Source organism: Laetiporus sulphureus (assembly GCF_001632365.1).
Source record: "Laetiporus sulphureus 93-53 unplaced genomic scaffold LAESUscaffold_27, whole genome shotgun sequence".
Taxonomy (NCBI): domain Eukaryota; kingdom Fungi; phylum Basidiomycota; class Agaricomycetes; order Polyporales; family Laetiporaceae; genus Laetiporus; species Laetiporus sulphureus.
The window spans coordinates 1-22,279 of record NW_024468536.1 but is presented as its reverse complement, the minus strand read 5'-3'; the positions used below and the strand labels follow the sequence as shown (position 1 = coordinate 22,279).

The following is a 22,279-nucleotide window of genomic DNA, read 5'->3' as shown; positions in this document are numbered from 1 at the left end:
GGTGCGGTGGCAACACTGTGCAGTGAGGTGTCACCAGGATGGCAGAGCTATTGAGAGTCACACGAATGGCTTGGAAGCTTAGGTGCATTTGTAATTGGGGCCTTGCTCTGGGTGCGGGTGCACTGGCTGATTGACTGGAATTGAATAGATATCTCGTGCAAGGCTGCTGATGCTGGATGGGCATGCCGACTAAACAAACTGCATGAGAGATGCCGGAGAGATGCACACGCAGGCAGAAGTTGAGCAATTTTTCATGCTTCTTCACTTCATGCTCAAGATCAAGCCAGAGCATTGAGTGAGTGTGGAGGACGTGCTACAGCATCTGTGGTTTGCACGTGTAAATGATGCGTCCGTGCAGCGTGAGACACTCCCTGTGTATCATCTATAGGATTGGTGCTGACTATTGACTTTTTTTCTCCTTGAAAATTATCTCATTTGCTGAAGTGAGACACTGCCACCCGAGCATCATGTAATAGGCCATCATAGAAAATATCTCTTGGTGAATATGTGACTTCGCTTTCTTGCACACTGCTTCACTCACCACTTGGGCTCACTGTGCTAAGCTCTTTGTTCCTCAAAACTGCCTGGCGCTTTTCATGATGGTGATATCTTGAATGGTTTATGGGTTTGCTGCTGATCTGATGTGATATCAGGCCTTTCGCTTTGACAATGTCACGAGTGTTCCCTCGTGCTTGATTTCCTATCTCTCTGCTGATTGCCTATCTTTAGTGTGCACCACATTTGTGCTATTTTTGATGCTCGTTGGCATTTTGGCTGGTGTGGTCACCGAGGCTACTACATCTGTTATTGTGCGGTCACTGTACTTGTTCTTCACAACACTCTGTTTGTCGCTGGTGGCTCCTGATGCATAGTTTCTTTTTAATGTTCGATGGGCAGGCATTCCCCATTGTGTTAGGTTCACATTCCTTGCTTGCGATGCACTTGGCCATGAAGTATCATGGTCAGCTTTGACAGAATAAGCCCACATCTGTTTGGGACAACGAGGTGTGTTCTGTCACCCTCGCTGTCCCCTTTTCATTTCTCGTAACCTGCCTTTCTTTTCATGTCCTTCAAGCTTCAAGAGTTGGCATGCATCCATGGTGTTGTGGTCAGTCACCAGCAACATACAGTCGATGGTTTGAGTTGCGCTCCTCACCGCTGCTAAGTGACATGCCCGCCTACTCTGTCTGTGTTCAATTTTCCTAATGACAGTCTCTACAGCATTGGTTCCGGTCACTATGTGACCTTTTTCTCAGGGAAATTACGTTGTCGCTTTCCTACCACTTTCAGTGCTGGTGGTGGTCATGGCGAGCAGTATGCCTTTGCCAGTGTAGTGGACTGCTCGCACCCTCCTCTTCTCAATGATGGTAATGTGATTGTCTCCGAGATCCTGATTATTTTCTTGCTTCAATGACTGCCATTTGATGTGTGCGAGGACATTGCTTGCAAGCATGGTATGCCTTCTTCCAGACACACACTGACCATGGACGAGTTGATCGAGAAAAGAAGGGCATCTTCATCTTTGGCGGATAGCAGACACATGTTGTGGAGTACACTGTGCAAGCATCACGAGAGGTCCTGTCACGTTCAGTGGCACCAGGCAAGAAATGGATGAGCATCTCCAGGAGATTGTACAGCTTGTTTATGTACCTCTTATCCACCCCACTGGTCCTGATCTCTTATTTGAAACCAGCACTGCCATGCCAACTGCACCTAAGGAAGAGAGAAGACGATGAAAACTCTATTTGTGTGAGCAGTCTGAACTTCGGACTGCTCCGAAGATGTCATGCATGACCACCCAAGAATGCTAATCTGAGTACGCGAGTAGTTCATCACATGATCATCTGTCAGCATTTATTACTACACATCAATGAAATACTGTCATTATCGTAACAGTTGAACAACGATAACTGATACAGAAGAAGGTCATGGGCATGACTAGATGTTGAGGAATGCGATAGGGCTACATAAGTCATTGCAAATGAGAAATTGAGTGAATGCCCAAGAAGACTCCAAAACTAGAAAACCTGTCATAACAGTATGTGCATGCGCTCAAGCCAGGTTTCTCTGCCCAAGCACCCCACAATTATTATTGAGTGCCTCCACCACATACTCACAAATGACTGCACTGAAGAGCTTGCTGTTGCTCTTATTCTTCAGAAGCCAATTGTCATAGCACCCACTTGAGAGCTTGTTGTTCTTCACATAGATGTGCACACAGCTGTCATTCTGCCTTGAATTGAGGCCCATGCACTGGCAGTACTGAGGCAGCCTGTGATGTGTGAATCTCATTTGGGCTGGTCGGAGACACATGAACGTCACTTCTGTCGACCATCAATGCATTAAGGTTCAAGTCAGTACAGTATGTAGGGGAACTAGTTGCAGTTCTGCACTCACTTTGTCACCAATATAGTCACCACAGGGTATGACTCAGTTAAATTTGGGAGCCTTCCATCAATGTCCTGTAGAGCATGTCTGAGCCCAAGGTTGTATCCTGAATACACAAAATTTTGAATAACATACACTTGTATTACTATTAAATGCAATATTAAATGCAATGAACCAGTCCTTGATGATGAGCAACTCAGGCTTGAGGTCAGTGTCTGTGATGCTGTAGGGGTATATCACGAGCAGTGTCACCACCGTGCCATCAATTATCACATTGATGATCGCTGAAGCCATTGCATTCGTAGCTGTGTAAAAGAGTAAACTGCCAGAGCTAGGATTCTTTAGTGAGGTTCTGATAGAGTCATTGATAGAGGAGAGTCACCAGAGTAGGAAGCGGTAGTCACTTGTCCACAATCACACAAAAGTATGCAAAGTCCACAGTTCCACAGCCTACTAGTCACAGGATCTCGAGTTGAGATAGTTTAGCTCACACAGAGACTTCAAGGGGGGAATTTCTCCATTATTAGGTGGGAGGTGGCCCTTATATAAATGCTAGTGACAGATTATTGTGCAGCAGCAACATAGTGTAGTCTCTGATGGAAGGGATGCTATCGTGTGAGAATGTGCTCAATAAGGTAACTGTCTAGACATATAAGGAAACAAATGATATAAAGAAGTATGAGAAAACATGGAGCTGTGTCCTCAGCGACAGACTTCAAATGATGATCTGGCAGAAGAGGTGAGCATGAACTTATTGTGTGTGTGCCTCTCTGGCATCACTCATGCACTTTTTTTAGTTGGTGTGCCCATTCAGCATCAGCAGCCTCACGTGAGATATTCATTCAATTTCAGTCAATTAGCCAGTGCACTCACACCCCGAGCAAGGCCCCAACCACAAATGCACCTAAGCTCCCGAGCCATTCGTGCAACTCCCAATAGCTCTGCCATCCCAGTGGCATGTCCCTGCACAGCATCGCCATCGCACCCAACAGCACATCATCTGAGGATGCTAAGTGGAACAGGCACAAATTCACACACCAATATGTACATCTAAACATGTCACATCAGTGGATGTGGTTCGAGAACAGTAACAGAGTCAATTAGCTCACCATACATGCAAGTGACCAGATATCGCTCACTCACGTGGGTGAGGGGTGGACCAACCGGACAACATATTCAAACATGAGCTCCGGCACACATACTGCAGCCGGTGTAGACAATAAGTGCATCTCCTCGTTGACTGTGATCACTGTTATGCACTGTAAGCACTACTCCACCTCTATGTCCTGAAATGAATAGGTACCAATGATGTCCCAAATCCATAATCACCATGCAGAGGGGCATGTCCGCAAATATGGGATCCTTCCTCATCAGGTAGTGAAAGATCGAAATCGTGTGCATCAGATATGGTGGGAGTGCCTCTGAGTGCACTGGAGGCATGGTCAGGAGGATGATAGTGCACTCTGGGTTACCAAGGTAGTCTATAATAGACTGTGGGGGGTGTTCATTAAGTGTGGGCAGGGCAATGCTGATGTTCCCTGAGTGGAGATCTAGGTAGTCACGTTAGCAGTGTGCTGTTAGCCTAATCCCAAGAAGTGACTCCACAAACCTTCATGCACAATCCCATGCTGATGCAGCACCACGAGCCCACACATGATCTGGTGACAGAGCATGCGAGCATGCTTATGCCCCCCAGGCGCATTCACAGCATTAAAGAGGTTTCCAAGCACATCGTGCATGAATACCATGTGCACGTCATTCGGGTCGTGCAGCAAGAAGCTGTTGTGCAGCTGCAGCATATTCTGCATCTCGTCACTGGCTGGAATGCAGCTGTATATATTGAGTTCATGTTGTGGATCGGCCTTGGCAGTATGATGGTCAGTGATGCAAGACAATGCATGTCATAGTTCAAGATGTTCCTCATTGGATGACTATCCGTAGGCTGTTTAGATATGACTTTAGAACACACATCTGTTCCAGATTGCTTGCCGCAGTTTAGCTGGCATGACAGCATGACATTTTGAAACTCTAATGCTTGTTCCAAATGCACGAATCTGGAGAGGGGGGCACCCCCCTCTCTAGATGTCTCTGAGGCTTTCCAAACAGCTTCAATGCTTTTTCTGACATCGTGCACCAACCAATTGGTGATGATGACAATCTGACTGCAGCTTGCTGATCCCTGGAGGCCTGTCACACTCTCGTGATCAGTGACATGACACGCTCCTCACCATGCAGGCACGTGTCAACTACCCAGTGTCAACATGGACTCCAACATACAGAACCATGTCAACCTCAATGAGGTCAGTAGTACTTATATCGTGGCTTGTGTTCAATTGGGTCTTACCAGTTGATAGATCCCAGTCGACACGCTCAATCAAGAGGTGATAGATCATGTACAGTCTAGTTATCACTACGGCCTGCCACAATCGCAGAGCCTATACCATCCTCCAACACCAGAATTGAGGCCATGGATGTATGCTGGTAACAGTGGCAATGGCATTGCCCAGCTCTCTCACACTCTTGCTGATGCTGGGGAAAGAAGTCAAGGCCATGTTGTGGAACAGAGCTCCCATGTCAATCATCAGCCACTGCTACCATCAGTGGCAAGTCTAGGTCTTCTACCTCAGGTCAATCACAGCAACCATACAGTCAACCACTCATATCCAGTACATTTTCCATATTCTCCTGACTATCATTCTCGGCAACAGTTTTCTCCAGATGATGCAGTGCTCCATCACGCAGTGGCCACTTTTGCATCACCTCAGATTGCTCCAAATCCTCGGGTGTCACAGCTGCAGCAAGTTACCACTGCTAATTTATTGTCAGCCTCACCAATTGACCCCCTGCGTGAACTGGCATATGCAGCAACCACTCAGTCTGTGCCAGCATCCCATCAGCCATTCCAACAAGAGCACTCATGTGTCATGATACCACACCTTGAAGAGGAAGACTCCTCGCAATTTGACAGCATGGACAAGGAGGAGGTCAGACAGCAAATAGCATTGACTGAGGCCACGAACTCTAGATGCATTACAGCAGAACAAGGCATTAAAGGCAACAAACAAGATAAGAAAAAGAAGAAGAAGAACATGCCTATGGTGAAGAATCACCGCAAGTCGAGCAAGGCTGGTGTCGCAAATTGCAGCAGCGTAAAGTGCGTACAAGGTGTGAACAAGGCAGCAACAATTGGAGTGAAGTTCACATTGGCCAAGCCATCCAAGGCACAAGTAAGTGACGCAGTCATAGACCTTGCAATGTCAGATCTCTCAAATGCAGAGCTAAAGCTGAAGAAGCGTGACAGTCATGCGAGGGATGCTAGCAACTTCAAGAACAATGAGGTGATGGAGCTCTTGCACCTTGTGAATGGACATCAACCTATAGGACAGAATGGATCATGTTTAAAGTCGAGGTTGCCTACAATGCATATGCTGTGGCCATGGATCGACCATGACATGAGATGCGTGCAAAATATTTCAAGGTAGGTTTAGTCTTATCGCTGTTTATCAGGTGTCTGATGTGTCTCACTGTAGCTCGCAAACTCCACAAAATCAACCAGAAATCCTGAATGCCCTGAGGATGTCAGAGAAGCCAAGAGGATTAACAGAAGGATTGAGCAGGCCGTTGAGATGGGAGATATCAGTAATGTGCCACTGCCAGAGGAATGGGAGAATGACAAGAACCTTGGTTCAGAGAGCGAGAGCCACTTCAGGCTCCCCCCTCATGGTACCTCTTAGGCTAAACTTAATCACTTCAGACTTGAACCTAATAGGCTTTTGAGTGGTATTACCCAGTTCTGGTCACATTTGAGGGTGCTTTTGGACATAATTAAGAGTATTATTCAGATAAATTGTGGGAGCGTTTTGACAAGTTTTTGGGTGCAGCCTGGGAGTGTTTTGACGTGTTTGGGAGTGTTTCTGGTACTTAAACTAACTCATTACAACACTTATCAGATGGTTTTACCTAGGTTTTGTCACTGTCATAGGGTGTCAGGGGGCTTAATTTGAGAACTTTCCTGGATCATAAAATTGATAAATTCTCCAAATGTTTTTTTAAACATTCTGACCTAGTCTGATATAAATGTATAATCATTATATTAGTACACTGATAGGAATGAGCTGATGAGAATTTTAGGTAGCTCGGTATTACCGGTTGAATGCTGTGCTTCATTTGAAGTGTGCATTAGCAGTTTGAACTGATAAAATAGATAAAGTCCATGCAAGATAATATCATTTACCTTGGATGTGAACTTTCATGGCTCATTTTGCAATATTGCTCATGATACTGTGTGCATCAATCTATCTTTGGATAGGTCTGGACAGTTCTAGGTCAAATTATAAAACTATTCAAGTTATAATCTTCATGAGTACAGACAGACCATAACCCACTTGGATGGGTCTGGACAGTCCCAGGTCAGCTTGTTGGACTATCCATATCATAATATTTATAGCTACGGACAGACCATAATTCACTCGGATAGATTCAGACAGACTCGGATAGATCCAGACAGCCTCAGGTCAGGTTAATAGACTATCCAAATCATAATTGTTATGAGTATGGACAGACCGTAACCCACTCAGATGGGTTCAGACAGTCCCAGGTCAGCTTAGTGGACTATCCAAGTCATAATCATTATGAGTACGGACAGACCGTAACCCACTCGAATGGGTTCAGACAGTCCCAGGTCAGCTTAGTGGACTATCCATGGACACTTTGAACTCAATACATTTCTGAATGTGAATGCACAAAGCTGTCATATTTAAAATATCTCAAAACTATCAGATATCTAATCTACAAATCGCCATTTACGAGGTGACCAGGTCTCATTGGACAAATGAAGGTCACTTTCAAGGCCTTCATTGCCAACAGCACTTGACATGATGTCAAGGAAGTCATTAGAGTGATAGGCATCACTCAATGCAACTGACTCCAGTGCATCTAACAGCTCATCCTCCTGGTCATCACCACCTAAATCACCAAAATCACAAAGCATGTCATCATCATCTTCATCAGCCACTGACAGGGTTTCTGCACCTGCTCCACCCTCATTCCACTGTCCCACTGCCTCATAGATTGCTGCATCTAGCAATTCTCTCTCCAATGACCCCCAGCAAGCTGGCATCGGACGATCACTAGGGATGGTGTAGACTTGAGCCTGCCAGGTTGCACAGAGTCAGCAAAGGTTCGCTTTGTGAGCATCCAGCTGATAGACCATGTTGTGGTCAGTCGCTTCAGCTGTGCATTAAGGAATAAGTTATCAAATAGACCATCTCAGAATAATTGCTGCAACTTACCTGCATGGTGTCGTGCGTGTTGGATGCATTCCCGTTCCTCATTCAGCCACTCTTGCATGGCATAACGCTCCTCACATAGGCTCATCTCTTCTTCCATGCAACAGTCGAGCACAAGCATTGCCTTAATTCCAGCATGAACAGTCTCATCACCAAGCCAGCACGGCACTTCAGCACTGGTCTCATCATCATCGAGATCTATGTCCTGCCAAATATCATCATCGATGTCAAGCTTAAAGAGCCCACTCATCTCGATTGGCACTGGAGCAACTGTGTGAGCTGGTGATTTCTTTTGCTGGATGAGGCTGATGAGTTGCTTGCACAAGGCATTGTAGGCCTTTGTGAGCTTAACAATCCCAGGTTCACGCCGCTTCACTGAACTTTTCGTGTGTGAAGTGAGCTTTCACTCTAAACATATATCAGTATGATCGACGCTGAATATTAAGAACAGAAACAGATGACCTACCACTGACAGTCTGCCGATATGACCATTCAATTCGCTCAATTTCAAACTTTCATTGTCGCAGGCGATCACAAATGTGCTGCTTCAGAGCTTGCGCATTCATGCCGATATGCAGAAACTCATCATTAAGAAGCCTCTTGAGCTTCATGTGGTCACTGATGCCCAGCGTGGCCTTTTTGCTCACGATGGTGTTGGATGTTTGAGCAGCTCCATGACAGGCTTCCTCCAGTTGCAAGGTGAGCTCAGCAACATTGATGGAATTCATGGGCCTCATGAGCTTGCCCTCCAAGTCACGAATGGTGGCCTTGTATGCATCGACACTCCTCTGCAGTGTCAGGATCACCTCAATGATGTGGTTTGCATGGTTCTTCGTCTGACCTAGAAATGAGCAACATTTGTATGTTAGCTACCATCTGTAGAAAAATATATAACTTACGAGGGGCTGGCTTTATCTCTTTCTTGATCTGAGCCTTCCACTCTGTCTGTAACACACTCTCATCGATTGGGCAGTCCACAAGATCCTTTTGCATCGCATGCTTCTTGTCTTGACACTGAGTGAACTTGTGATGGAGCCAATGCCCAAGTCGCATGAGAGATTGCTCGTCGAGGTGTTTGCTTGTGCATCCAACATGAACAATCTTTGATGATACTAATAACAATCAGTCCATACCATCAACAAAGATTGTGGATGCTGACTCACCCTGAAAACACGTAGTGTCAGAATCAGAGGTTGGATGGAGCTCCAAAATCGCTCACATCCTTCCCCATCTGTCAGACCAAAGTCAATGCACTTGTGAAGGTGATAAATGACTTGGCAGGACCATTGATGGCTGAATGCGTGAAAGATTGAGGTCACGAACTGAGTGTGATCCAGCAGATGGTCATCGAGGAGGCCCCATTTAATGCAGCTGCAATGAAGCTGGCACGCTATGTCATACAGGATGCCGATGGTTGCATCTGGCAGAATGTGTTCGAAAAGTCAGGAAATGAGTGCGAGGGCATAGTATTGACATTTGCCAGCAGATGTCATATTGACCAGCCAAAGCACATGATCGTGTCGACACAATAAGGCCATGAGCCCTGTGTCAGCAAAGAACTGTGTGCTCGCTTTATGATGCTTCTCATCAGCAGCCAGGAATGACTTGTTGCAGCCATCCAGCACTGAGACTGGTATCTTAAGGTTGCCCTCATAGCCGTCCTCTGCATCGTCACTGCACAACCGATGATCATTTTGAGACAGGCCGCTGCAAAATGGCCATAAATTCTCCACTCATTCTTCCATGGCCTTGACATTGGCTTCCGGCACAGAAACAGTCTCCGCATGAGGTCTTGGGTGGTCTCATCCATCGCCCTTGCCTTTGCATCGCTTTTGGGTGAAGCATGCATCCAGGCATGTGATATAATCAGGCCTAAGACCATGGTGTATTAGAGGTATGTATGCATTATCCAATGAAGCAAGATACTTACAATCCATTGTGGTGCGACGCCATGAAGCCTCCGAAGCATAAAGGGCAGCGTGACTGAAGATATTCACTCAGTCGATGTTGCTTGTTCAGCAGTAGCTGTGGAACTGGCATTGTTGTCATCCTCGAAGTCACTCATCTCTGTGATTCAGGAGGACAGAGCACATGGATGCCGTGCAAGCGTACATTGAACAAATGATCATTACTTACAGTTGAGTGAAAATGAGCATGGCATACCTTGAGAATCAGATGGGCTAGCAACATTCAAGCACTGAGCCAGATCCTCGTGTGAGCATGCTGCTTCAATCGTATCCTGGACCAACCAGTTGGTCACATTAATGAGGTTTAAATACCAGAGAAGGGTGTTCCTGAATCTCCGGCGCAGTGAGTCCTGCCACAGAAATTTATCAATCAATTAGTCACAGCGAACAAAAAGCGCAGACTTACTCTCATTGTGAGCTTATACTTCATGTGGCCTAGGAATGCCTCCATGGTCATGCAGAATGATGTCGTATTTGGAGGGAGCCAGAGAAACAGCTCCTGGGTGAACTAGAGAAGGTTGAGATCAACAGCTAGTGTCGGAGCATGGGGCATGCACGGGAACAGTCCTCGTGAGAGAAGCTGGAGGGTGGCACGTGAACACTGGCATATACTGAATTGAATGTTCTCCAAGCCTTGTGAACCATTAGTCAGGATCTTCAACTTGTCAGCAGATGTGAAACGACTCATGTTCAAAAAACACGCAGATGATCTGCAGCATTCGAGCATACTTTTGACCACAAGTGCACGGTTCCTGAGAAAGACGCTGCACCTTGTAAAGTGATTCTGACTTGCATAGGAGCTTCAGATGGGGGTGGAGCAACGAGGGTATAGTCTCAGTTGCCCACTGTAGTCACTGCCCTCCTTCTTGTGCCCTTCCCTTGCATGACACACTTCGAGGTCTTCTGGCAGGTAGGTCATCAGGACACCATCAAAGAGTGAGTCGCTCTCTGGTTGGTGAGCCTCTGCAAATGCATCGTCAGATCATCGAGCAGCCAAGCTGGATGGCAGCTGTGAGGGCCCTGAGTGCTGCATGTGGTGGCCCTTAGATGGATTGACTTGAGTATATGTGTCTCCACTGGGCAATGCGATAACCGCATCGCATCCAGGTGTGTGGCAGTTCTTGAGACCTTACGGGCATCGGACACAAGGGGTCTCAGATGGCTAAAGATACTGTATATTGGTCTTGAGGGGTTGGTTGCTGCCTGAACGTGCAGTGCTCTCCGACTGTGAAGAAGTGCACTTTGATGCTGCAGTAGAATGAGAGGTGGGGCTGGTAGATGATGTGCATGCTGGATTGCGCCGATGGAACGACATTGTGCTGCTGTGGATAAGGCCACAAATTCATTGAGTTAGAATGAAATACATGAAGAAATGACCACGCACCAGTGGTACCCAAAACACCCAATGTACTCCAACCTCTGCTAATGATTCCTACTCTTCGAGGCGGACATACTCTCTGAGGCAGGCATACTCTCCAAGGGTGACATGCTCAGCAGGAACATGTAATCTCCTCAAACAGATGTGCTGAATGGGACACGAGCCTAGCAGAAAGTTCTTCCAAGCGCTAGCATTGCAAAGAATCACATTGAAGTCGTGCCACCATGTCGTTGTTTGGTACCAGGCAATCGGCAGTTCAATATCCATTCTGAGCTGACGATGAAGAAGTTAGCAGCATACTGTAGCAGTATGTGAGTGCAGTGGCCACACACGCATACAGAGTGCACTGTATCCCTTCAGTTCCTAGTAGCATAGTAGCAATGTATAGCATAGCTTTTGTCACTGCAAAGAAAGGTACAACTTCAGGCCTCAGGCCTCAGGTCCCATCGGGAATTTGTTGGAGAGCGCGAACATGCAAATGAATCAGCGATGAAGTCATTCATTTGAAGAGTAGTGGAGAGATAGACTATTAGGCTCAAGCATGAGGATGAGGGTCGAGGTCATGAGATAGTCTGATGAAGTCGGATGAAGGCAGACTCGACGTGTTGACTAAGTTGATCACCTCCCAGCTCCTGGTCAGCTTCTGGTCTTTCCCAGTGTGCGTCTACTTCTCTGTAAACACCTCAAACTATGCTATCTCCTCTAGCTTCAGACTGCTTCATCATCATTGGATCTCTAGCCACTTCATCTGCCCTGTTCTCTTCGCTGCTCGAGTCTCACAGCAACTTTCACCATCTGGCCAGGATAGCTCAAGGTCACAGCTTGAAGCGATGCAAGCGCGAGCAAGAAGGCAATGCCATGCATGACTTCTGGAGTCCTGGACTATTCAGGTGAGTCTCATTCTCCGTGGTTGCCCATTTGTCATGTGAGTTTGCTCTCCTCGTGTCTGAAGTCTCTTGCGATGACATGACCACACCTCATCATATCTGAACGGCGATGACTCCGACTCATATTCGAGGACTGTCATGAATGAGAGGCTTGCTCAAGCTCAAGCTCAACTCCCTTGATCTTACCGGCAAGGGAGCAGATGGTGAGTTTGAAATTGCAGATTTGGATCTGGCGATTCCTGACTGAATAGCTGTTTCCTTGACCAAATAACACTGCGCCATTGCCATTCAGGTCTGCCAGTCATGATTGCTCAGTTTCGGGATGGTGCTGGGCCAAATGCAGTGACAGCAGCACCGTATAGTAGAAGGATGTGGAGGGGCTCTCATCTATTGTGGTAAGCTCACTGCTCATTCTACAGTGCTGACTTAGTAACCAGATCTTCCTGGTCTTCTCTCAAGATCTTTCCATGGTTTGTTTTTGTTAACAACGAGCTTGTCAATCATTTTCCTCCCCATCTCCAACCATGCCTTGCACCAGGTCCACTCATCCTCCCCTCGCCAAAGAACGTCCACCCATGGCATGTCAACTGTGTTCTAGTCACCGCGGGGCTCCAGCAGAGTCAACAATGCCTCAATGTGCCCGTGGAAAGGCAGAGGTCACTGGGAAAAATGTTGAGGGTTTCATTCACAAGGTACATGCTTAGGCCAGCGATGCATGCATTTTATTTACAGGCATATTCTCAATGCCGCTAGACTGTGCATCAGACCAGGATGAATTCAAACAAAATGGCATCTTCGGCCTCTGAGATGCACACTTCGGCTCTCAGCACTGCAGAGATGGTCATCAGATCGAAGAGAAAAGGGGGGGTCAGGAAGGCGAAGGTGAGCCATTACCTTGCGATTGTATCACTTCCTTCTCACTGACGATGCAATGGCAAGAATGGCACCAGAATGGAGAATGACGAGCCCAAAGACTTGGAGGAGCCAGATCTGAACAGTGGGGAGCACAGTGATGTCCAGCCAGCTGGTGAGCATTATCAGCATGACAACGGCGAAGAGATTGAGGTGGCGCAGAGCGGCAGTGGCATCGACAACGAGCAACATGTCGATGATGACGAGGAGCAACATGTCGAGGACCATGAGCCAGAGGTCATCGAAGATTATGAAGAGCAGACTGTCGACGAAGATGAGGCAAAGATCGATGAGTACCACCAGATTGAGAATGATGAAGAGGTGGATATCAGCTTTGGAGCTGATGTGACGGTGAACAACAATGAGAGTGACCGTGACCATCAACGCAATATCAACAACAATGCTGATGCAGCAAATGGTGGCAGAAATGCAAGTAATAGCCAGATTGAAGAGAATGATGAGGCGCAGATGGGTGATGGCTATGGCAAAGGCAGAGATGACTCAGGCAATGTCACCGGCCATAGCGAGGATGAGGATGAGGCACAGTGGTTGATGAATTGCAAGACAGTGAGTAATAGAATTATCTTTGTGGCTTTGTACTGATAATGACATAGAATGAAAAGCTACGCAATGCGAGGACTAGGTCGAGAGCATCCAACATCTGTACTTCCACCAAGTGCCACCCTCACATTTGTGCAGCTGATCTCTTTGATGACGATAGCAGTGTGCTCGATGGCAGAGCCCTGCACGAAATGAATGCACTCCGAGAAAATGATGGTCCGTCCTTTTTTCTTTCATGCTTCAACCACTAAGGACTGACATTGTGTCAGATATTCTTGAGTCAGATGCATCTGGTAGCAACTTCAGCAATGCAGCCAAGAAGCTTAACTGCCACACTTATCGTGCAAGAAGGGACATGAACGACCAGCTGGACAACCAAGAAAATGATCACGAACATGATGATGAGTTCATGCCCAATGTCATCTCCACTGTCTCTACAAGCCGTCACCAACCATGTTATGAGGCTCAAGACCCCAAGAGTCCCCCTCATCTTACCGCAACTGAGAAGGGCAAGGCCCAAAGTCTAGCTGAAGGGAGCACAAATGCTGACAGAGGGTGGTCAAAGATGCTGGGCCCTTTCTCACAGGCTGCCAAGGACAAAGTGGCCAAGCTTGGATGTGTAACGACCACGGAGGCTGAGCACATCGCTCAGAAGTATGGCAAGAACCTCACGATGTACTGCTGCATGCCGGGCTTGGCGTTAAAGTGTCGCGTGCAGCGAACACCTTCAACAAGTACCAGCAGTGGTTTGTCTACAATCACGAGAGACCCGATAGCAGTGTGTACAGTGCGACTATATGTTGTGTGTGCCAGCTGACAGCATTCATAGTGACTAAGAAGGACTGGAGCCAGAAGGCTCTGGAAGCATACAATGAGTTCATGGCAAAGCTCCCTGCCGATGACGAAGAAGCACGCAATCTGGTGTTCAAGCTGATACTCGATTTTTGTAATGCTCTGGAGAAGAATCCCGGACTGAAAATGCACACAAAGTCAGCTCACACAAGGATGATGGCTGCCTATGCCCAATTCACCACACTGGCTGCCTCCTATTACAACCTAGAGGACATGGAGGTCTTCGGCGTGATCATCCACAAAGGAACTGATGCTGTCACAAAAGAACTATCTGTCATCTTCGATGGGTCTGACACCATCAAGTCCTTAATTGAGCTCAATCAAGTCAATGTGCAGCAAGTGCTCAACAACTTCAGCGCATGCATATGGTACGTGGCATGCACTGCTACTAATTCTGTTTCATGACTGATGGGTCTGGGTTCTTTGCAGTGTGACTGAACTTGCTGAGAACGGGTTTATCTTGCCCACCATTGGTGGATACAAAGTCAGCTCTAGACACAAGGTGCAGGACAAAGATGAAGATGATGAAGACAGCAGCGAAGATGATGGCGAAGATGGCGAAGGCGATGATGGTGCAAACGAGTGAGGGGAAGAAGAGAAGGAGAATGAGTGTGACCAAAAGCGCAGCGTCTTCACGTCCATGATGCAGAAGGCTCTTCGTAAGTTGTTCCTCTTCACATTTACATCCTGTTCTCACTGACCTAAACCCAGAGAAATATATTCAAAAGTGCAAGTTGTGGGTTGCATGGAAGAATTGGTGCAACCTGGCTTACTGCCACAAGATATGGATCATGGACTGGCTGGAAGATGTCAAGTTGTACCCCGGAGATGCAGGTTTTGCAGTCAATAAGCTGAAACCAAATCAGCTTGACCTGCTAGTCGATGGGTACGAGGAGTGGAAGGCCAGTGGAGTCACCGGCCTTCTCTTTCCATGAGTCATTCTATGGGAGACAGGTAAGCCACAAATTTAGTCTCAAGGAGAGCTAACATCAGTAGCAGATGACATCCAGCTGCCCGATGATGATCCAGCAAAGGGGAGAATTGGGCTGGTGGTCAATACAGCTGGCAAGAACTGCAAACTCCTCATGGACTCGAGGAGTTGGATCAAGCACCTCAGCAAAGCTGAGAAGAGGTCAAAGCGGAAGCCAAGATCAGCGCAACTCATGAGAGCTGCCTCAGTGTTATCTGAGCAGGAGGTTGAGGAGGTCGAGGAAGATGAAACGCCACCGATGCTACCTCAGAATGAGCCACGCGCACTCAAAAGGCATAGAGAGCAAGTTTCTGATAACGAAGATGACTCAAACGACGTAGATGAACAATCAGACATTTCCGCCGCTGCTATGGGTCATGCTGGTAGCAAACCTCATTCTCACAATGATGTCAGCAAGAATGCTAAGGTGGGATATCAGTACCGTGAAGATCACGATGGAAGCAGGAAGGCTCATCGCCCTTGCGTTGATGCTATTGGAGGTCCTGCTATACAACGTCCTACCCAGTGCAATGTCACTGTCCTTGCACTGTCTCGACCTGCACTGTCTCCTCCATCTCATCTGACTCGACCTGCACCATCTCATTCAACTCGACCTGGGCTGTCTCATCCAACTTGACCTGGGCTGTCTCATCCAACTCGACCTATGCCATCTCGTCCAGCTCATCCTATACCATCTCATCCCACTCAACGTCAATGACCTTCCATGCCATTTGGATACCCCAGAATGAATTCTTATGGAGCATACATGGCTGGACCTGGCTGGTATCCAGGTGAATTTCAAGGTCACCATGGTTGGGGAGGCGCAGCCATCCCGGGACCTAGCACTCAGTATGACTTGGAGCCTGACCCTAACTTCCAGATGGACTATAATGACTGGCTATTTGAGGGGAGTTAGGAGGATGACATGTATTCTGAGGATCTTGCAGATGTTGCAGATGATGAAAATTTCTCTCAGTAGCTGTAGTGCAGTAAAGCTTTGTATGCTGTGTTCTTTGTAATTTCTTGATAGTCTTGCAATATCTTGAACTCAGATGATCTCAAAGAATCTATTTTCAAAATTGATATAATCTATTTTCCTTGTGTTAGGGTTTAGCTGTGATATGTTCCATTATTCCTGGACTATCCTGAAGTGTATAGAACTGTCCAGCCATATGTTTGAGGAGAAATTCAGCTTACCATGTCAGAGATGTTTTATTTATAACATTCTTGAACTATCCATAGCTATTCAGATAGAACATAGTCTGTCCATAGCCATAAATGTTAGTTATAAAATAGATAGTCCATTGACATCATCTAGGATTGTCCGAACCCATCCGAGTAGGTTACAGTCTGTCCGTACTCATAATGATTATGACTTAGATAGTTCACTAATCTGATATAGGACTGTCCAGACCTATCCAAGTAGGTTATGGTCTGTCCGTACTCATGACGATTATGGCTTGGATAGTCCACTAAGCTGATCTGGGATTGTCCGAACCCATCTGAGTGGGTTACTGTCTGTCCATAGCCATAAATATTATAATATGAATAGTCCACTAATCTGATCTGGAACTGTCTGGACCCATCTGAGTGGGTTATGGTCTGTCCGTAGCCATAAATATTATGATATGGATAGTACACTAAGCTGACCTGGGACTGTCCGAACCTATCTGAGTGGGTTACGGTCTGTCTGTACTTATGAAGATTATAACTTGAATAGTTTTATAATTTGACCTAGAACTGTCCAGACCTATTCAAAGATAGATTGATGCACACAGTATCATGAGCGATATTGCAAAATGAGCCATGAAAGTTCACATCCAAGGTACAGTGACCCACAAAACTGTTGATAAGATTGCTCACTTCAACTTGTATAGTAAATATCTCCTCAACCAATGGGTCAACTACATTGTATAAGAGCTCATTGGAAAGCGTATCATCATTACTTTCTAATGCAGTCTTAATCATATTTTTACCATATTGTGATCCCAAGATATTTACTAATCTTTGAGGGTCACTCTTATCAAGAGTTTTGTGGCACATATCCAGGTTCTACAAAACTTGTACTATCAGTACTTGGTATAGCCTCCCTTTGCCTTCACCACTGCATGCACCCTCCTTGGCATACTTTTAATCAGATTCTGACACACTTCCTTCCCAATAGCCTCCCATTCCTTCTCCACCCTTTCCCACAACTCAGTAATTCCCTTTGGTGGCTCCTGATACTCTGCAAGCTTCCTTTTGAGATGACCCCACAGATGCTCTATGGGATTGAGATCTGGGGATTGAGAGGGCCATATCATAGTGTTGAAATCATGGTCTTTGAACCAATCCTTGGCCTTCTTGCTGGTGTGCTTGGGGTCATTGTCTTGCTGAAACACCACATCCTCCACAGTTTTGCCCCAATCCTCCAGGCTATTCTGCAGCTCATCCTCCAGAATGCTGACATAAAGGTCTGCATCCATCCTGCCATCAATCTTGCAGGCATACCCCACACCATCCCAGCCCATACAGCCCCACATCATCAAGGATACACCTCTAAACTTCTGGGTCCCTTCCACCAACCTATCACTGAGGCTCTCCCCTGGCTTCTTCTACACCCATTTCCTTCCATCTGATCCCATCCTGTTAATCTTTGTCTCATCTGACCATACCACCCTTCTCCAGTCCTCCATAGTCCAATATTGGTGAGCCAAAGCGAAGTCCATCCTCTCCTTTCAATGCCTTGCAGTGAGTAAAGGCCTTTTGCGCTTTACTACAGCCTTCATTCCTGCCTTCTTCAACCCTCTTCACACTGTCTCTGCATTGACAACCCTCCTAGTAACATCTTCAAGAGCTCTGGCCACAGCAGGAGATGTGGTAGCCTTGCCAGTCCCAATAAGTCAAGTAGCATAGCGAAGATTGGCAGTAGAAAGAAGGGAAAGTTGTCCTCCTTTGGCCTTAGAAATGGTGGGACAGTGTGTGGAGTGTACTTTACTGATGGTAGAGTAGTGTAGACCAGTCAAAGCTTCAATTTCTCGAAGCGATTTGCCATTCTGAAGCAAAGCGATGACATGGTTGACAGTTTCAGTAGCAACAGCTTTTGGCATGATGTTGGTTGAGTGTGAAGAGTTGTGTATGGCTGTTTGTACATTGTTCATGTTGAAACATGAACATCAATCAATATTTCCACAAAGAACCCTGTCAACACATCAAGAATCACGATATTCTGAGAACTTGTGTGTGCGCCACAAAACAGTTGATAAGAGTGGCCCTCAAAGATTAGTAAATATCTTGGGATCAAAATATTATAAAAATATAATTAAAACTGCATTAGAAAGCCATGATGATACGCTTCTCAATGAGTTCTTATACAATGTAGTTGACCTATTGGTTGAGGAGATATTCACTATACAAGTTGAAGTGAGAAATCTTATCAACAGTTTTGTGGGTCACTGTAAATGATATTATCTTGCATGGACTTTATCTATTTTATCAGTTCAAACTGCTAATGCACACTTCAAATGAAGCACAGCATTCAACTGGTAATACTGAGCTACCTAAAATTCTCATCAGCTCATTCCTATCAGTGTACTAATATAAGGATTATACATTTATATCAGACTAGGTCAGAATGTTTAAAAAAACATTTGGAGAATTTATCAATTTTATGATCCAGGAAAGTTCTCAAATTAAGCCCCCTGACACCCTATGACAGTGACAAACCTAGGTAAAACCATCTGGTAAGTGTTGTAATGAGTTAGTTTAAGTACCAGAAATGCTCCCAAACACGTCAAAACACTCCCAGGCTGCACCCAAAAACTTGTCAAAACGCTCCCACAATTTATCTGAATAATACTCTTAATTATGTCCAAAAGCACCCTCAAATGTGACCAGAACTGGGTAATACCACTCAAAAGCCTATTAGGTTCAAGTCTGAAGTGATTAAGTTTAGCCTAAGAGGTACCATGAGGGGGGAGCCTGAAGTGCGAGAGCAATGCCGAGGATGGGGATGGGGATGTGGTTGAAGCTAAGAGTGCTGATGAAGATGACGAAGCTGAGGCCAATTCTCACAAAAAGCATGTAAAGACTGTCAAACTGAGTTCAGCACTGAAATCGCATGCAGCCACTGCACGTCGGAATGGGTCCAAAGCTGCAAATCCCTTGGCAAATATCAGTGTGCATTTTGAGGTTGACAAGGCTGATGATAAGAGGCAGGAACGGCACACAGAAGAGCAGCTGTTGTGCTCTGCGCACCTCATCGACCTATTTGCTCGCTGAGATAATCATTGGGATGATCGTCGGGAGCTTCAGCAATTGCATAAAGATTTGGACAAAAGCGGTCATGAGCTTGCCAAGGCACAGCTAGAGAACATTCGCTTGCAGCACCAACTGCAGTTGCAAGCCATGCAACTTCAGTTTAGGATCACAATGTCTGGTAGTGGGCCATTGTGTGACTTTGATGGTGTCGATCTGCTCACATGGCAGGAGAACAATAATTTTAATGGGCAGTACAACTTCATGTAGCTACTCTAAGTTTGCTACGTGATGAAATCTAGCTACACAATCTGCCTTTCGTGCATTCTTGAACAGCATTGTGTGCCAGTTGAACCACAACTGCTGAAGCTCATCTCCATCCTGCCAGATAGGTTCGTAGACATTCTTGATCTGATTAATGCCTACAAGGCATACATGTACTTGATGAAGATGGCCCACCAGCTTGAGTAACTTCAGATGAAGGTGAGCATCACTGATGGGCAGTGGCACTCATAGACATCCGAACGAGCCTTGTAGATCGCGCATTCCCCATTCTGCAGCTTGTCAGAATGATACAAGTTCTCAATTGAAATGTAGCACCTTGTCCCTCTCACAATGGTCTGTAGGAAGTCTTGAGTTGGATTTGAGAGGTACTTTGATGCGATTGTCGATTGACGATGATCTGGGAAATGCAGTGTCGCATGCAAGGTAGTAGTCCGGGGGTGTTTTTGTCAGCAGTTTTTCATAGAGCCGATGGGCAATACAAGAATCATGCCAGCTGCCAGGTGCATTGAAGGTGTAATGAATAATTTCACCTACAATCATTGAGCTGAAGTGGTCCTGGCTTTACTGCAACACTATTAACATACCATTCGATGCAAAAGCGATAACATTGCTGATGAAATGGTCATGCAGCCATCCATTATATGTAGCATTCTGCAAATCCTCATCCACAGACACCTGCACAGGCAGATTCAACCCATCTGCTGTCCCAAATGCTCCAGTAAGGAGATGATGACATTGTCACAAAGCACCAAAGCACTTAACCCAATTAAGGGCAAGTCTGCTTTTGTGACCTGCACAAATGATCCCACATAAAAAGCCTGCCACAAGGGCTAGGCTGAGGACACGCGCAGTGATATGCAGTCTGAAAAAGGGGCTCAAAGGGCCCTTAGCCTTATGCTCACAACTAGGGGGTGAATTGGCTTGTTAGGCCGCATGCAATAGAATAATGAATCTAAGGTTCTTCCTTAGATCCTCATGGGCTTATATACATGTAGGGCAGGGCCCCTGGCACTGTGCTACTGTGAGACCTCAGATACCTACATGTGAATATATTGCCAGAACCGGTAATGGTTCTGGACTTCGTCATAGCAACTATCTACAATGGCCGTGGATACGCCAAGGTAATCCTATCTAATCCAATGAGATAAATGCCTGAAGTGGGCCCACTGTTGAGGGGCCAATGGGTGATGGCCAACAGGGCACATCACAACGGTTGCAACATCAGATGAGAGGATCTGTCCAAACTCAGAACAATGGGTGTGACGATCAGTCTTCATCTGGATAGGGTTGTGAGAAGATCTAGCCTATCCTGTACCTGGCTATACTGTATGCCGGTTGGTAGGGGGATCCTCTGTTGTGGTATCTGCCTATTGGTTTAGGCAGCAAAGTGGTGCCATTATCTTGAGTGGCGAATTGGGTGCTTGCTAGCTTGATGGTCCAATGAGTTCCTTTCTGGGTAAGTGGCCTGGTGTCACGTGACCAACACCTGACAACTTCTAAATAGGGCAAGTGGCCAGTGTCACGTGACTGGGTGGCTGAATCATGGGCGCTTGATGGTTATGTGGTAGAAACAGTTATGTCCGCGATGTATGTGGCGGTACTGTGCTGTTTGTCCAAGTATCCACTTTGTGAGACCAATATGAAGGTTGGCGTCCGAATAACCACTCAAATGAGGACTTTAATGGTTCAAAAAGAAAGGTGCCACTTAATACTGTGACAGACATGCAATAATGAGGTCATTATAATGCTTGAACTCGGATTGAGTCTGTGGCCATGTGATCCTAGCCTCTGGCATGCTTTTCAGGGTCTCGAGTAGTATGTCTATTGCAGTGTGCAGATATCAGTTTGCTGTTGCCGGTATGAGATCAAATATCTCTTGAAGGCTGACTTCACGCATTGTCAATGTGACCCAGTGCAGAATTAGCCTTAATGCACCTGATGCGTCGAGAGAGCAGTGATTCGGATGTGAATGGCCACCAGGATGCACATTTGGGTAATTGATCATTCTGCTGTTCCAGCGATGCAGGAATCCTCCGTGGAGCATTTGTTCGAAAGCTTGAACATCAAAGCCCATGGTTGTGATGAATGCACGATCATTGCGAGAATGATACAGTCGCTGCCATGGAGTAGCTTCTCTTGGATCAGAGAGCAAGTCATGATGCACGAGGTATAGGCAGTGTGTGTTCCTCATCCTGACACCCACTTCCCATGCCTGTTCTATCATTGCAGCCGCTAGTTCACCCAAGACAATGTCCTCTTCCTGATCATCCTCCTCCTCCTCCTCCTCTGCTTCCATCATCTCCTCCACAAGTAGCAGCATGAGTGTGAGCTCATCTTCGGCTTCTGAGTCTGAGGAATGGGGCATGATGATGGAATTAGCTTATAGAATGTGAGCGCTGACATCAGCAAAAATGTCGAAGGTGGATCTGTACATACCTACCCAAATCTGCGCAATTCTCGCAATATCTACCTCGTCTGGCAGACTACATAATGCCCATGCTTATCTGTAACCCCTTGGGGTTTGACTACCCTCATCGGGCCAGGGCTACCACCAT

The 22,279-nt window shown here is 46.3% G+C and overlaps 7 protein-coding genes across 7 annotated transcripts; 2 read left to right on the top strand and 5 right to left on the bottom strand.

Annotated features, from left to right (window-relative positions):
• Positions 1-1,938: 1,938 nt before the first annotated feature.
• Positions 1,939-2,682, bottom strand: LAESUDRAFT_715000 (uncharacterized protein; the record flags this gene model as incomplete). Its single annotated transcript, XM_040907106.1, has 4 exons — positions 1,939-2,027; positions 2,118-2,272; positions 2,398-2,494; positions 2,535-2,682. 4 exons carry the CDS (start codon positions 2,680-2,682, stop codon positions 1,939-1,941), a joined length of 489 nt encoding a protein of 162 aa, XP_040762928.1.
• Positions 2,683-5,357: 2,675 nt separating this feature from the next.
• LAESUDRAFT_760371 (uncharacterized protein) lies at positions 5,358-6,122 on the top strand (the record flags this gene model as incomplete). Its single annotated transcript, XM_040912730.1, has 2 exons — positions 5,358-5,615; positions 5,919-6,122. 2 exons carry the CDS (start codon positions 5,358-5,360, stop codon positions 6,120-6,122), a joined length of 462 nt encoding a protein of 153 aa, XP_040762927.1.
• A 1,049-nt stretch (positions 6,123-7,171) lies between these two features.
• Positions 7,172-7,926, bottom strand: LAESUDRAFT_760370 (uncharacterized protein; the record flags this gene model as incomplete). Its single annotated transcript, XM_040912729.1, has 3 exons — positions 7,172-7,540; positions 7,598-7,620; positions 7,680-7,926. The coding sequence occupies 3 exons, from the start codon at positions 7,924-7,926 to the stop codon at positions 7,172-7,174; spliced, it is 639 nt and encodes a 212-aa protein (XP_040762926.1).
• A 265-nt stretch (positions 7,927-8,191) lies between these two features.
• LAESUDRAFT_737565 (uncharacterized protein) lies at positions 8,192-9,169 on the bottom strand (the record flags this gene model as incomplete). Its single annotated transcript, XM_040910803.1, has 4 exons — positions 8,192-8,517; positions 8,576-8,777; positions 8,840-9,096; positions 9,151-9,169. The coding sequence occupies 4 exons, from the start codon at positions 9,167-9,169 to the stop codon at positions 8,192-8,194; spliced, it is 804 nt and encodes a 267-aa protein (XP_040762925.1).
• Positions 9,170-10,151: 982 nt separating this feature from the next.
• On the bottom strand, positions 10,152-10,331 carry LAESUDRAFT_656273 (uncharacterized protein; the record flags this gene model as incomplete). The annotated part of the gene is made up of 1 exon (XM_040904609.1): positions 10,152-10,331. The coding sequence occupies one exon, from the start codon at positions 10,329-10,331 to the stop codon at positions 10,152-10,154; it is 180 nt and encodes a 59-aa protein (XP_040762924.1).
• Positions 10,332-11,401: 1,070 nt separating this feature from the next.
• Positions 11,402-15,840, top strand: LAESUDRAFT_714997 (uncharacterized protein; the record flags this gene model as incomplete). The annotated part of the gene is made up of 14 exons (XM_040907105.1): positions 11,402-11,435; positions 11,728-11,911; positions 12,056-12,111; positions 12,201-12,303; positions 12,507-12,600; positions 12,662-12,790; positions 12,848-13,387; positions 13,435-13,597; positions 13,651-14,159; positions 14,195-14,601; positions 14,663-14,815; positions 14,883-14,892; positions 14,962-15,144; positions 15,205-15,840. 14 exons carry the CDS (start codon positions 11,402-11,404, stop codon positions 15,838-15,840), a joined length of 3,201 nt encoding a protein of 1,066 aa, XP_040762923.1.
• Positions 15,841-19,709: 3,869 nt separating this feature from the next.
• Positions 19,710-22,089, bottom strand: LAESUDRAFT_737564 (uncharacterized protein; the record flags this gene model as incomplete). Its single annotated transcript, XM_040910802.1, has 6 exons — positions 19,710-19,932; positions 19,966-19,999; positions 20,054-20,254; positions 20,309-20,437; positions 21,447-21,545; positions 21,618-22,089. The coding sequence occupies 6 exons, from the start codon at positions 22,087-22,089 to the stop codon at positions 19,710-19,712; spliced, it is 1,158 nt and encodes a 385-aa protein (XP_040762922.1).
• Between the last annotated feature and the right edge of the window lie 190 nt (positions 22,090-22,279).